Raw genomic sequence first — 14,502 nt, forward strand, 5'->3', positions numbered from 1 at the left:
AATTATGATGATCCTTAAATAATGCTAACTTCTCTTTCAGATGTATCAACTGATGTATCAGAGCACAAAATTATGAAAATATTTTACTGTTTACTGAATTCTGAAAAACACATAGTTAAGTAATGAGATTGTGGTATATTTAATTCAGGCATCTTTCTCAAGAGGAGGGTAGCAAAATAGCTCAGCATATTAGATTCAATTCATATTAGATTCAATCTAGTCATATCCAAGGCAGACCTAATTCCATGATTTCAGCAAGTTCACCCTACATATGACTAAGACTCAATCCATCCCTTTGTTTTTGCATCTCATCTAAATTAAACTAACCCTCCACTCTACTTTTCTGAAGATCCGCCATGTATGTGATGGACACCACTGTGCCGGAAGACACGGCAAATTCGACCCACACGCTGCCAACGTACGATGTCTCTGCCCTTGAGAACTGCACAGATAATGTCCACGAACTCAGAAAAACCTACCTGCCCGCTGTGTACAGCACGATCTTTCTCGTGGGCTTCCTAGGCAATGTGGTGGCCATCTGCGTGTACATTTTCAAGATGAGGCCCTGGAGGAGCAGCACCATTATCATGTTCAACTTGGCCTGCACCGACTTGCTGTACCTGTCCAGCCTTCCTTTCCTGATACACTACTACGCCAACGGGGAGCACTGGATCTTCGGGGACTTCCTATGCAAGTTCATCCGCTTTGGGTTCCACTTCAACCTGTACAGCAGCATCTTCTTTCTGACCTGCTTCAGCATCTTCAGGTACTTTGCCATCGTCCACCCAATAAGGTCTTTCTGTGTTCGGAAAAAGTCCTGGGCAGTCATAGCCTGCACTGTGTCTTGGATACTTTCACTGGTGGCCGTGAGTCCGGTCAACCTTCTAATTACCTCCAAAATGCAGGAGAACCGATCTGTTTGCCTTGACCTGAGTAGCTCTGACAATGTGGACATCATTAGGTTGTACGCCTGGATTTTAAGTGCCTTGGCTTTCTACTTGCCCTTATTAACGGTGACACTCTGCTATGCTGTGATCATCTATACCTTGGCCACAGGGCCCCACACTCAGAGTCCGTATAAGCGGAAGGCCCGCAAACTCGCCTTCCTCCTCCTGGTCGTCTTTTACTTGTGCTTCCTGCCCTTCCATGTTTTTAGGGTGGTTCGCCTCGAATTAAGGCTGTACCAGCTCAGCTGCACCGTGGAGAACCACATCCACGCTGCCTATGTCATCTCCAGACCTCTCGCCGCAGCGAATACATGTTGCAACTTGTTACTGTATGCCCTGATCAGTGATAATTTCCAGCAAGCCATCCAGTCCCTGCTGAGATGCAAGCTCCATCACTTAATACAGCAAGCAGCGAGCAGTGGTGACTTCAACAAGTCCGGAATAATACAGCTGTGAGCGGAGGTCTTTCGGGCACCTCCTCAAAACAGCAATTTGCTTTGCAGCAAGAGACAATGTGCTCAACTGGAGAGCGCCAGACTGGCGTAAACTCACCCACCGAGCAGAACTGCCTCGTGGGAAACAGGCCTTTGCATGTGTCCTTGGAAGGGCCTGGAAGTCGGAGAACTCTTAATTCGGGTGGGGGGGGGGCTTTGTTTGCTTCAGAGGCTGGGGTTTTACGCTTGTGTATCTGCTCTCTTGGGCAAATTAAACCATTGCTCCCATGTCCCTCCCCATTCAACACCTGTTTCTAAGCTCTTCCACTGCTGTACTTTCTGGCAGAAGGACCCTGGGCAGCCAGTGCAAAGCAGAGCAGGAGAAATGGTCCAGCCCGGGAGCTGCACCCTCCCAGTCTTTGCAAGGCTCCTGTGTGGCTCCCACAGCTCTGTTCACACATCCAGAGCAACCGCCTGGGCCGCAGCTGTAGCTGCACCGGTCCCCGCATGGATCCTGGAGCAAGCAGCACATGCCAGTATGGGGACTGAAGACGGAAGGCAGCGTTGACGTGGGGAATGGCCACAATGCATCTTGCACCTCAGGATGCGTTGGGTTCCGTGATATATTTGCCCAAAATTAAGGTAGATTATATCAAGGATCATGAAAATGTACGGTTGAGTCGAGTTACCTGAAGGCAAGGATTTGAAGGCAAGGCCCACCTGCATACCGTTTCTGAGGAGTTTGAAAGGCAGCGTGGAGCAGTGGGCAGAGTGTTGGACTGCAGCTGGGGAGACCTGGGTTTAGTCCACAGTAGCCCATGAAGCTCATCAGATGATTTGGGGCAATCACTGATTCTTAGTCTGTCCTACCTCGTAGGGTTGTTGTGAAGATAAAATGAAGCGGAGAAGCGGGAGGACCACATAAACTCCCTTTGGTTCCTTGCAAGAGGAAAAAGGGATAAAATATAAGTGTGATAGATAGATAGATATGAAGAATCCTCTACAAAAATGGAGTTAGACCAGATGGAGACGCAATATATAATTGTGTGTAAATATTTACAGGATTATTAACTGCTATTAAAGTGCCCAGAGAACCTCAGCTATTGGAGAGTACAGAAGTTAAATTGATAACAATGATAATAATTGCACAAAGGATTCAATGTAGTTAAGCCAGTGCGGTGTAGTGGTGAAGAGCATGGGACTGGGACTCAGACGATCCGGGTTCTTGTCCCCGCTCAGCCATGGAGCCAACTGGGTGACTTTGGGCCAGGCAGACTCTCAGCCTAACCTACCTCACAGGGTTGTTGTTGTGGACATAAGACTGAGAGCAGCAGGAGGAGGAGGATGTAAGCCACTCTGAGTTCTTTAAAAAAGGAAAGGTGGGTGGAAATCTAATAAATGAATACATGTGGCTGGGCATGCTTTGAATGGCCATGTGGAAGAACTCCATCCGGTGGAGCCTGGGGGCTGTTATCATGGTAGCCAGGGCACAGGTACCTTTATACATCTATAAAGTCTTTCTCCATGTTCAGGGAAAAAGTTCTCCAAGACATATATGAGTAGAAGGGCAATTTAGTCCACGTGTCCAGCAGCCTTTTCCAATTGTCACTCTGACTCTGTTTTACTGGAGAACAGACTCGTGTGTCTCCAGGAGAGCTGGCCTCCAAACTGAAGCATTTCCCAAAATATATAGGGACACTCTGTGTGTGTGTGTGCGTGCCTGTCTGTCTGTCTTTAGGGAGTGTCCTTGTAAAGTTCTCACAGGGTGCAAGTGGGGCTGGAGGAGGTCGCCCCCTTTGTTCACCACACCTTCTGAACAGAACCTGTGTGCAGTGGAAACTTCTAGAAGGCTAGGCCAGCTGCTGAACAACTGGCTTGCATGTCTGACAGATTGAGGGTGCCTCCAAGAGGACACCTACAGCACCCATCCAAAGACACTGCGCTGTTGTCCTGGTTTTCCCTATTTAATTTTAAAAATATGGCAAATATTTTTTTGCTGTATTGGCAAAAAAAGGGAAGAAACAGGGAAATGAAGGAGAGCTGCCAATGGAAGAAGAGGGCATCTGGGGCCTCAGCTAAATGCTGCCAAGCACCCAGGGTTGATACACAATGGGCCCCTTGACAGTTTCACATGCAAAGATCAATGGAGCGGAGGGGAGGCTGGGCACAGCCCTACCCACCCATAAACCCGATCAACCCGAAAGAGCTCTCTGAAGAAGGCTCGGGATGAGTGAATGCATTCAAACTGTATTCTGAAGGCCCCTCAGAATATTTCCTGTTCATACACTGAATGGAAAGCACGAAGGTCACACAGCTGCAGAGGTATTTGGCCTGTCACAAGCAGAGCAAAGTCAACCTGCAAGTTCAAGTGCTGAGGTGCCTCACATGCAGATGAATCAAGGCCAAAGTAGACGTCCTTTACAGCATGTTTGTAGCAGCTGCAGCTTTTGCATTTTTCTTTTAGGTTTAAATAGGTGTGGAGGAACCAGCCTGACTGGGATGCTAGCATGGAAGCTTTTAAGATCCAGGCTGGGGACCCTGCGCCTACCTGAGAGTACAAATGAAAAGGCAATAGAATTGCTAGACACATAAAGCAATACTTTTGGTACCAGGAGGTGAACAACAAGAAGGATTTTATTCCTTCATGCAACGAGGGCCTCTTGCCTCCCATTATTTTCCTTCCCTTCACTTGGCTGCCCCAGACTGGGCCAGGTCTGGTCTGCAATCTTTCAGTGCCTGATAATACTTTAAACTGCAGTTGAATTTTCCAGCCAATGTTTTGACTCGTATCTGTGTAGGTGACAATCCATGCTTAACTCCCTGGTGAGTTATGACTATAAACAAGATTCTTGAAATAACTCATGTCTCACACATGCCCATCTTGTGTGCTGAGCAAGAGCTGCTCAGTCTGTGTCCCGGGCATTTCCCTGCAGCCTTGCCTCTCCAAACAGCTCACACGTAAGCCACGAGCACGACTGTGCTTGTGCAAATCAGCTCTCCAAATCAGAACTTTTGCAAAAAATAAGAATACGATTTTGGATGCAAAGTGTGATAAGCTGGAAAGAGGACTGCAAACTTTTAAGAATATGATTCTGTGTGAATCATTCCTTCTGTGAGCTGAAAATAAAGATGTTGCCTAAAGTCTTTTTCAATGTAGCTGTAATTTCCTCCTTAAAAAATTGAAAAGGCTATTTGCTAAACAAGGACACTATATGCAGTGTTAAGCAAAAGGCATACTCCTTTTCTTCCAAATAGAAATAGCTAGGCAATGACTGATTTGTTCAGAGCTGATCAATGGATGCCCATCTGTTAAATAGATATATTTTATATGCCAAGAGAAATAGTTGACATGAAAACACTATTCAGCATCAGTTTCTAAACAGAAGTAGCCACAACGTTCAACCAACCTAACATTTTTCTGGATTGAGTCCAGAACGTCAAAAAACTGAAACTATATAACTTCCACTGGGATACAATTAATCAGAACTATTTTTTAAAGTTAAACTGAACATCTACACAACACTAGTCTAATTCTTCTTCATTGCATAAACAGAGCTTGCAAAGTGGCACAATTTTTCATCTCCACTCTCCACCTTTGATTAATACTGCTGATCTGAAGATCCTGATTTCATATTGTATTTGTACACAACAATAAAAGAACAGTTTCCTGGCATGGACATCACTGGAAACTGGTTTAACAAGCCAAGACAGAATTGCTGAAGCAGAGTGGGTTTTTTTAAAACTGTTTTCTTAAAAGAAATAAAGTACAAAAAGGAATTAAAATGTAAAAGACAAATAAGAACACCAAGGGATCTTACACAAATACAACCTGCAAATACCCAAAGAAGTCAAAAAGAGAGTGTTTCCAGGTGCCAAAGAAGTGGAAGGCAGGCCAAGACAGTGGGCCAATATCAAAAGAAATTATTCATTATTAAAGGTACCTTGCATTGCCTTTTTGCCTCCCATAAGAAGGGTTCAAGGTATCTTAGTACATAACAAAACAGAAGGAGGAATGCAGCAAACGTATTACATAGAAAGAAGTACAAGGTTCAAAAATATGGAAGACAAAATAAAAAGTAATACTAATCCTGAAAAATCCAATACTAAGATAAAGGGAAATGAATGTAGCAGGGTGGTTTAGGAGAGTGTCAGAAGATAAATGTCTGTGAATCATTTGTCAGGGGTGAAAAACAGCACCCGAAGCCAGTGTGTTAAGGGAGCACAATCAAATGAACGTTTACAGTTTATTCTGGCATACAGTGAAGTTATGCGGCCTTCAGGCAGACCCCAAAGGAACTACAAGATGAAGTTGGTACAAGAAGCGTTTATACGCTACCAGTTACATACAGTTTGGAGGAGAGGTGGGGGATTGGGTGAGGGATGATGCAATGGCACCTTAGGAATAGGGATTTAAGACAGCACAAAAGTAGGATCTTTCAGGACAGGTAAACCATTTACAGCTCTAAGAGTGTCCCTCCAAAGGAGAGATCTTTCGGGACATGGATAATAGCATTTCTAAGGCATGCATGAGAAGCAAGACTTGCAACATGTTTGTTCAATCAGATCGGGCATCCCATCTTAAGTCTGAAGCTGTTCCTACAGTGCCAGGCTTTTGGGAGCATGTTCTGGCAGAGCTGTCACTCATTTTGTTCCGACACATGCAACCTGCAAATTGTCATGATAATTTAACGCTATTTTCCTGCATTCATGTGGACTGAACTTGCCAGATGTAAAAACCATTATGGGCCTGAAAGGAACCAAACCAGGACCGTGTCAGTCATAAGGAAGCTGAACTGCACCAGAATCATTGTCACCTCCACCTTAGTCCGGGTTTCGCCTCCATGAGAAAAGCACTGGGAGAATGTGGATTACAAGTCCATCATGTCGTAGTTTCTGGAACCTCGAAAGGTGAGTTGAAAGGCACCTACGTTTCCTGATCTCATTTGGAGGCTCTGTGTTTCCACAACAGCCACTGTCCGTAAAACCAAAAACAGTCTGCAGGGAACGGAATCTCAGCAGCACGGATAGTGACACCATTCATAGTTAACATAGCAGAGAGAAAAATTAGAATCCTTCTTCAGGTGTGGAAAGCATAAGCAGAAGGAATTTACTGAGCATTAAAAGTGTGGAAAACTGCAGCAGGACACAGTTAAACTAGCCACGAAATGGTTAATTTTGTGATTGGGAAAACCAGGAAGCCAATTTGTGTTGTGGCTTCTACGGGATTCCAGGAAGAGCTCCCTGCTGGTGCAAAAAGAGGCTTCTGGCTCAACCCAGTGCATGTTTGGGTAGAAACATGGTCTGCAGCTCCCAGCTGGTGGGGCACGCTTGATGCTGTCGGCCTTGCTTCTGCCTAAACATGCAGAGCACATAGCATCCAGTCTATGTGCTGGATGTTGCTCTTATCTCGCAATACTCGAAAGGTGAAAGTAGTGTAAAATTAATGTGATTCTGAGCAACTGCTGTGCGCTTCCCGATCTTTCCAAGCAGAGTCTGAGTGGCAGACAGCTGAAATGTATGGAAATCAAGCAATCACATTCTTGGTCTCCACGTGTAGATTTGCAAGCTGTGCACTCAAGATCCAGTTTTTGTATGGCGCTCAAGGGTAGGCCCTTCCCCTAACTTCTCACTTCCCTTTTCACAGGTCGACTGTACCCCAATTTTTGACATCTGCATAAGGCATGTGCATCTTGTGACTGAGTGGATCAGGCTGCTGGAACACTGAGCCATCCCTTCACAGACCAGAAGTCCATCAGAACGTGCAGTAGCTGGACTATTGGTCTGAGAATGAGTTCTAGTCCTCACTTCAGTTGGCAAGTTTGGGCCAGTGGAAGACTTTCAGTCAGTCCGACCACATAGGACCACTGTGAGGATAAAAGAGAGAGGAGAATTCTATGCACTGTCTTAAGGAAGGAAGGAAAGATAGCAAATAAAAGGAAAGATAGCAAATAAATGGCTCCTACAACCACCCATTCACCTGCTGTAAGCTGTCAGGGTCAGCCTCTCTGATTTGGCTTGGGGGTTATGCAAAACGGCAGCCTTCCCACCTGGCATTCGAGCAATTCACTAGGCTGTTGATTTACTGGGCTCTTCCAAGGAAAGTTTCACCAGGGATCAACTTCGTTTGAGCCAGCACTGTGACAAGTGGAAGCCTTGATGATGAAGGTGGGGGACCGTGAGAGAAGCTCTGTTAAGGCAAGCAACAGCTACTGCCTTCTGGCAAGGACCTTCTTCTCTCGGCAGCCTCCACCAGACTTTGAAGTTAGTCCTGCATCAACAAAGTGTGTGCAGATGTATTCAGTCCCTCCTATTTGCTGCTCGGATAAGCATTTTGTGGCACACGGTGACCACGAGATGGCAGCAAAGAAACATCACAGGAAATGGGATCCGGCTTCAAAGAATAACAGCTCTTTGCCTGGACAGTGAGAAGTCCCTCCTTGAATCACACGGCAGGGCAGCCCTGTCTCCTCCCCATGGTGCACTGCGATGCCAGGCATGCTGGAGCGAGGTGGGCAGGATGGTTGGAGACCGTCTGGCTCCCATCACGGGCATCTAGTGGCGGTGGTGCTTGTGCACGTGTGTCAGGACAACAGTGGGTCGGATGGGACAGCCACAGGGATAGGCCTACCCCAGCATTAGATTGGACGCTATGACCTTCTGGGCTTGCTGGCTAAATGCTTCAGTGCAGCCCTACTTTAAACAAACCACAGTAGGCCTAGGGAAATCCTAGGGAAATGGGGTTAGTTTTTAAAAGGACATTTTCAAGCTCTGGTGGCCTGTGAAGGAAGAGATACACAAAACCAAGGTTTACTTGTGCTCAGAATCAGTGACCATGATTTTCTGTTGCATCTGAATGGGGCCAATGTAGATATATAGGGACAAAATGTACAAAAGAATACACTAGGGCTTTCTTTTTGATATGGGTATCGCATCTATGTCTCTCAAAGCTCTACATAATATGATGCTGTTGGGTGAACTGGGCAGCCCAGTAATAAAGTGCGAGGCTTGCCCGCGGAAGGTTCCAGATGCATTCCCTGGCATTGTCAGGTCAGGCTGGAGACGGTTCCTGCTGGCAGTCCTGGGCAGGTGCTGCCAGCTCCCGCAGACAACGAGTGCACCAGACGGACGCAGGACTGAGGTGGGGAAGGCTGATTCGGCCCCCTCACGGCAACGCGGCTGATTGCATGATGCCTTCGGCTGCCCAGCTGCTCCAGGAGGAATCCAGTCACTGTTCCTTGGCGCCAATGGGACGCCACACTCCACTGCAGGGATTCCAGCAAGGCTCTTCCAGCCCCACCGGAAGATGCCAAGGACTGGAGCTAGGATAACGCAGGTCCTCCACCGCTGAGCTATGGGCCTTCCCCAGGTTGACTCAGCTACTGATTCCCAGTAGGATAACCGCATCCTGCTCAGTTTTCTATGAGCGTTTTCCCAATATGGTTCAAATCGGCAGTGGATGAGTAGCTCGGACTGGGATTGCTTGCATGGCATGATCCCGGTGGTTCCACTGGAGTCCACCAGGAGCAAGGCCCTCAGGGGCTCCATTCCCTGGAAGTCAAGCAGTGCCAACATGGGACTGTTTTCTGTACCTCCTGAAAGCGCATCCTTCCGGAAGGCTTCCTGAGCTAACCTGCTTTGTAGAGCCTGCCCTTAACATACGTTTCACTTTTGTTGGTTTTATCTTTTATTGTTCATCACTCTGAAATCTTCATGCCAGCATATGGAGCAGTATATAAATCTTGTCAAATAAATTTCAGCTCCACTGATTTCAGTGCAACTTACCTCTGAGTAAGCACACATACGATCAGGCTGAAAACGCCATGAGAATACAGATTTCGAACACTTAGGAATGGATATTTTCCAGTCAGGGTTTCTAGCTGTGATTTCAACAGCAGATCAATAGGCAGGAATTAACAGATGAAACACTTCACAGATGGAAATAAATCTCTGCCCAGTCACACAGCTTCTAAAGATGCCACAGAAAATTTGGCAACCAAATACCTTCTGTGCTTAGTAGCACCCTAGTGGAGTACTACTAGATCTCACATAGGAGTAAATTACTAATGGCTTAAATTGTTCACCTAAGGCAAGCAATTTTACGGAACTTTCATTCAAGCTCAGTCATAGCTGTATTTACTTGGCGACGATTTCCATTGAAACGAGTGGGATCTGCTTCTAAGGAAACATGCAGAAGGCGAACTTGACAAAAAGGTAGCTTAGCTGTTCCTTCTTAATAGCAACTCTGCTTTTCTTTCAGTCAGTGGTGCACACAGAGCAGGATTTAACGCTCTGTTCCCTGCTGCAGCTCTAATGTGGTGGTGGGCCTGAGAACCTGGCAGACCTCAGTTCTGGTCCCCACTTGGCTATGAATTTTAATGGATGTCTTTGGCCCAGTCACAGATTCTCAGCCCAGCCTACCTCACAGGGTTGCTGTTGTGAGGCTAAAGCAGAGCTGTGTAAGCTGCCTTGGATTCGTCACAAGAGGAAAAAGAGTGGGATAGAAATGCAACAGGATGATGCTCATGTCCTCACTCTCCACATCACTAGAAGCTCTGGGACAAAAGATCCCATGGAAAGCAATGGGAGCATCCCTTCTGGAGCTGAAAGCAGCCATGCTGGGGAGGACAGGGAAGGGGAAGAAAGGGTTAATCCCCTCCAAGTTTGGGCCTGAGGCTACCATTTTGTGCATTTGGATGATACAGGCCCCTGCCTGGGAAAAGGCAACGCCATGGTAACGCTGCATCTTTAAGATGCCACTGGGCTCTCTGAGTCTACCTCTCGGGAAGTCGCCTGTTATTTGGCTTGCCATTTCACTCAAGTTTCTCTTCCCTTTGAAGTTCACACTCGAGGACATGCTGTTCTTGTCAGAACAGGTCACGTTTAACAAGAGATTCCCAGAGTGCTGCACTTCTGGGAAAGCCAACTCACTGGCGATCGCACCACCAGCTTTCCACCACAACAGCGTAGGTGATGGTTGTTAGTCACCTAATTAAGCCATCAGCTGCAGCGCAGAGGGCACTTAGACAAGAACCAGCATCAATTGGAGGCTAACGAGAGACATATTGCCTTTCTGGAGTTTTGAATGCATGAAAGCAGGTATTTGCATTCATCAGGATGGTGTATGCTGTACTCAGCTTTTGTACACATCTATCATTCAGAAAGATGTCTTGGAGCCTGACTTTTATTCATCCAGGGTGCTTTGAACCATAATTGTCATTTCTCGCCATTCCTAGGACATAGGTTACTTATCTTTCCATTCCTCTCAAAGAACACGAAAAAATGCATGCTTCTCAAGGAAAGGATGGTGAAGACACCTGCTCATCTTTTGGGCAATCCAGGGCCTCCAGGGCCATTTTTTTGCCCATTACAGTGGGCAACGACCTTCACTCCAGGAACAGTAGCTTGCAATGTCTCGCCTGTCCTGCTCTCAGAAGCCCCTCCCTTTCTGTATGATATTGATACCTTGCCTTTGTCCTGTCTAGGGGCTCCGAGTACACACATTCCCTCCCCCGAGATTAGAATCATAAATTAGCACAGGTAGCTTTAAAATCTGTGCTCTGAGGATTGCCAAGTGACTTTCGTCCCGTCACGTACCCATTCACAGACCCAGTGTGAGGGGGTCACCAGAATCTTGTTCTTGTTGCTCTGATTTGCATTATGGAGCAATTCCAGTTCCCCTCCCTCCCAGCAAAACACAGTCTGCAAGTCCACAAAATCCACAGGTCTTCGAAAAGGGCGGTCCTCTTTGGAAGGTGCACATCAGACGTGTAGAAATCCAAACTTATTTGACTCCACTGCAGATTTCTCTGACATCCCCAAATGTGGGTTAGGCTGAGGAAAAGGTCATGTTCTGGCCATCCTTTGGGGTTTTAATTAACATTCAAGGGGAGAAAAGCGGGGAAGATCCTGCTAGCTCCCCCCTTCCATCACAGTTTCTGTTGCGTCCTACAACAGAGGGGTACAGAAAGTATTTCTTCAAGTACTGTTTGTCAGGGCAGACAGCAACAGGCCAGCAGAGCGAGTGTGGCTGACTTCCCTACCCTTTTCTGATTAAACACAGCAGTCAAACAGCTAAACAGAGTTAGAATAACTGGCCCAACAAGGCTGAACAAGGATTTGAACCTGGGTATTCCCAGTTGGAGCCCTACAATCCACACCACAGGTGTGTGATTGGTGGCCCTCCAGATCTTTTAGCCTACAACTCCCATCAGCCTGACCAAGCATTGCTAATGGTGTGGGATTATGGGAGTTATCAGCTAAAGACACGGAGTCCCCCATTCTGCTATTGCTCTTTATTTTGAGGCACCTACCCCCAAACCCTGGACAGGCCCATTTCGTTCCCACCCACCCCACTCAAGCCCACTCTTCTATGAAACCTCCATCTTAGTGGCTGCAGGATGTCTCGCCAGGGCAGAGGGGGCTGCTGATTTTGGAAAAATCTTAGGCAGAAGGATTCAGGAGGAGAAATCCTTCCGGGGGGGGGGGGGGGAAATACAGCTAATTGAGGGGATTGGTTGCAACAGAATCATTGGAGCCCCTCTGCCTTTATTTCAGCAGGTGACCCTGGGGTGACAGGTGCCCTCCCAGGAATTCATGGCCCCGAATGAGAGGATCGGGAATCCAGCCCCAGGTGGGTCAGGCTCCAAAACTGCCTCCTCACCCCAGTCAAGTTAAAGCCAAGATGTTTAACTGCTTCCATTTACCACTTCCGTCCGGCCTTTTTGTGTCCATCCCATCTGTTTACTATTTTGTTACCTTTCCGCCCTGCGTTTACTCCCTAACACAAAACCCCACCAACAGACACATGCACACACAACCTGGCACCTTTTCCGTGTTTTGGACAACGCTCCCAGCATGCCAGACCATGGGCCATGCTGGTTGCTGATGGAAGCTGGGGGCCACAAGGGCTGGAGGGCACCATCAGCTCAGGGGAGGCTGCTTTAAAGCATGGCAAGGAACGGTGTTTCCTTGCTCTGCAGAGCACTCTGTATAGTTGAGGAACTGAGTGAAGAAGGAGCATCCGGGCACTGAAAACCTTTCATCACTGCTGAGGCACTCAATGAAGCACAGAGGCTACTCCTTGCTGCAGAGGTGCTGCTTCTGGAATCCAAGCAAAGGGGCCATCTCCTGCAGGAGTCAACCTGATGCTTCTGGGAAGCCCAGGAATACGTTGTGACTGCAAGCACAACTCGGAGGCTGCAAAGAGGCGGGAGATGCAAAAGAAGGGCAGGTCTAGCCACTGGTATTTAAGCCCCAGCCACATACAAACAGTTCACATCCATCAGCTCTTGGATTTACATGCATCTCGAGTCATAGAAGAGCACGTTAGCTTGCAGGAAAAGCACAGAGTTCTGAATTGCTCCTTTCTCAACAATCCGATCAGACTGTATGGATTGCTCACCCTTCAGCTTTATCATAACCTGCTCCAAACAATGGAAGGGACAAGGAAGCCTATAATGAGGTCCCAGGTAACTAGCATTGCTCCATTTTCTAACATTAGTTATTTATTACACAGATGAAGGATTGCTAGAATTAAAGGAAGGCAACAGATGCTGCAGAGAGGGAACTGTTCTGGGTCTAGGAGGAAACGGTTTCCTAGGTTTTGCTTACAATATGTCACTGGAAACAACAGGATAGGGAGGAAAATATCCTTTGTTTTTCACACAAATCTTAATCAGGCTTAAAATAACTTGGAAATGTTACCTGTTTATATGGTCTCTTTTGCATTATGGTAAAAGGAAGAAATCAAGGGAAAACCCTTATAAAAGGACCTCTATTACAGCATAAATCATCTCCATCTGCACCAATTCTACCTGGTTAATACTGCATATTTGACAGTTGGTTTAGTGTCCTCCTATGGTCAGTCAAGTTTACAGAACTGAGCAAGGTGGTGGAGGGCAGGACATTGGAGGCCCACCTTCAGTCATCCAGAGGGTCACCATAACTCATGGAAGACTTGACAGCACATAATAACAACTTGCTTGGTCAAATGTGCTTCTTATCGGTCCTGGAAACAACTGTATGATTACTTAAATAAAGGTAAATCACAGGTTATGTTAGTTTACTGGAAGGAGCTGGATGAAGTTTTATAGAACAGGGTATAGCAGGTTTAGTCTAAAACCAGACAATAGAGATTAGACTGATTAAGCAAACAAACAAAATAACTACAAAGGTTATTCTGGTCTATTTATGAGTTCTGTACTATTTTTGGAAGAAAGCATATCCTAACTTAACCTGAAATCAGAGTTGGCTTTTTACAGTTAAGGAATGAAATGACAGTTCATTTTAAAATCCAGTTCATGCATTCTCAGTCTTGATGGAATGATTTTAAGGGTATCCTCTGACCCCTGAAATTCAATGGGATTTGCTCTCTAGCAGGTTTGATTAGGCCACAGCAGTTTAAAAGTTTTGGCTCACTTAAACTCCAAGTTGCTGTGATCTTCTGTGTTCTTGACAGTTACAAAAATCTTGCAAGAGTCAAGTTCTGCTGGATAGATGGGAAACTGGGAAAACTGACTCACAGGGCCAAACTAAGTGCATGCAGCCACAATTCTGGTAATGCACAGAGAAAATCAACTGCCAGCATCAAACACCCATCCACACAAAACAAAACACAATCCAGGCAATATGTAAACAGCTGCGCCACAACTCAACAAGAAAACCAGCTCTCTCTGTCTGTCTGTCTGTCTTCTCTCTTTCTCACACGCACACACACACAGAGCATAAGAAAAGCATCTCATTGCTTCTTCCTCTGACTACCCCGGCATATTCCTACCCCAACCAGCTTGCATTTTATTTTTTTCTGGTAGCTGGACTGAAGCCACCTACCACTTTTCTTCCCTAAGGTCTTCTCTACATTTTATCACTTTTATTAATTAAGAGAGGATATATTGTGGAATGTTTTATGCTATTTATATATCGTTATTTATTGTGGAATTTTGTGTAAGCTGTCCTGAGGCTTTCGCAAAGGACGGCATACAAATGTCTTGAAAGAAAGAAAGAAAGAAAGAAAGAAAGAAAGAAAGAAAGAAAGAAAGAAAGAAAGAAAGAAGGAAAGAAAGATAGATACATGGGGCATAACCCTGAGCCTTTCTTCATGGGAAGATTGTAGCATCCTTTCC

General features: G+C 46.2%; 1 protein-coding gene across 1 annotated transcript; it reads left to right on the forward strand.

Annotated features, from left to right (window-relative positions):
• Positions 1–356: 356 nt before the first annotated feature.
• LOC123027221 (2-oxoglutarate receptor 1-like) lies at positions 357–1,403 on the forward strand. The gene has a single exon (XM_044437760.1). It carries the CDS (start codon positions 357–359, stop codon positions 1,401–1,403), a length of 1,047 nt encoding a protein of 348 aa, XP_044293695.1.
• Positions 1,404–14,502: the final 13,099 nt, after the last annotated feature.

The sequence above is a fragment of the Varanus komodoensis genome, unplaced genomic scaffold, assembly GCF_004798865.1.
Source record: "Varanus komodoensis strain SLA01 unplaced genomic scaffold, ASM479886v1 scaffold31, whole genome shotgun sequence".
Lineage (NCBI taxonomy): Eukaryota > Metazoa > Chordata > Lepidosauria > Squamata > Varanidae > Varanus > Varanus komodoensis.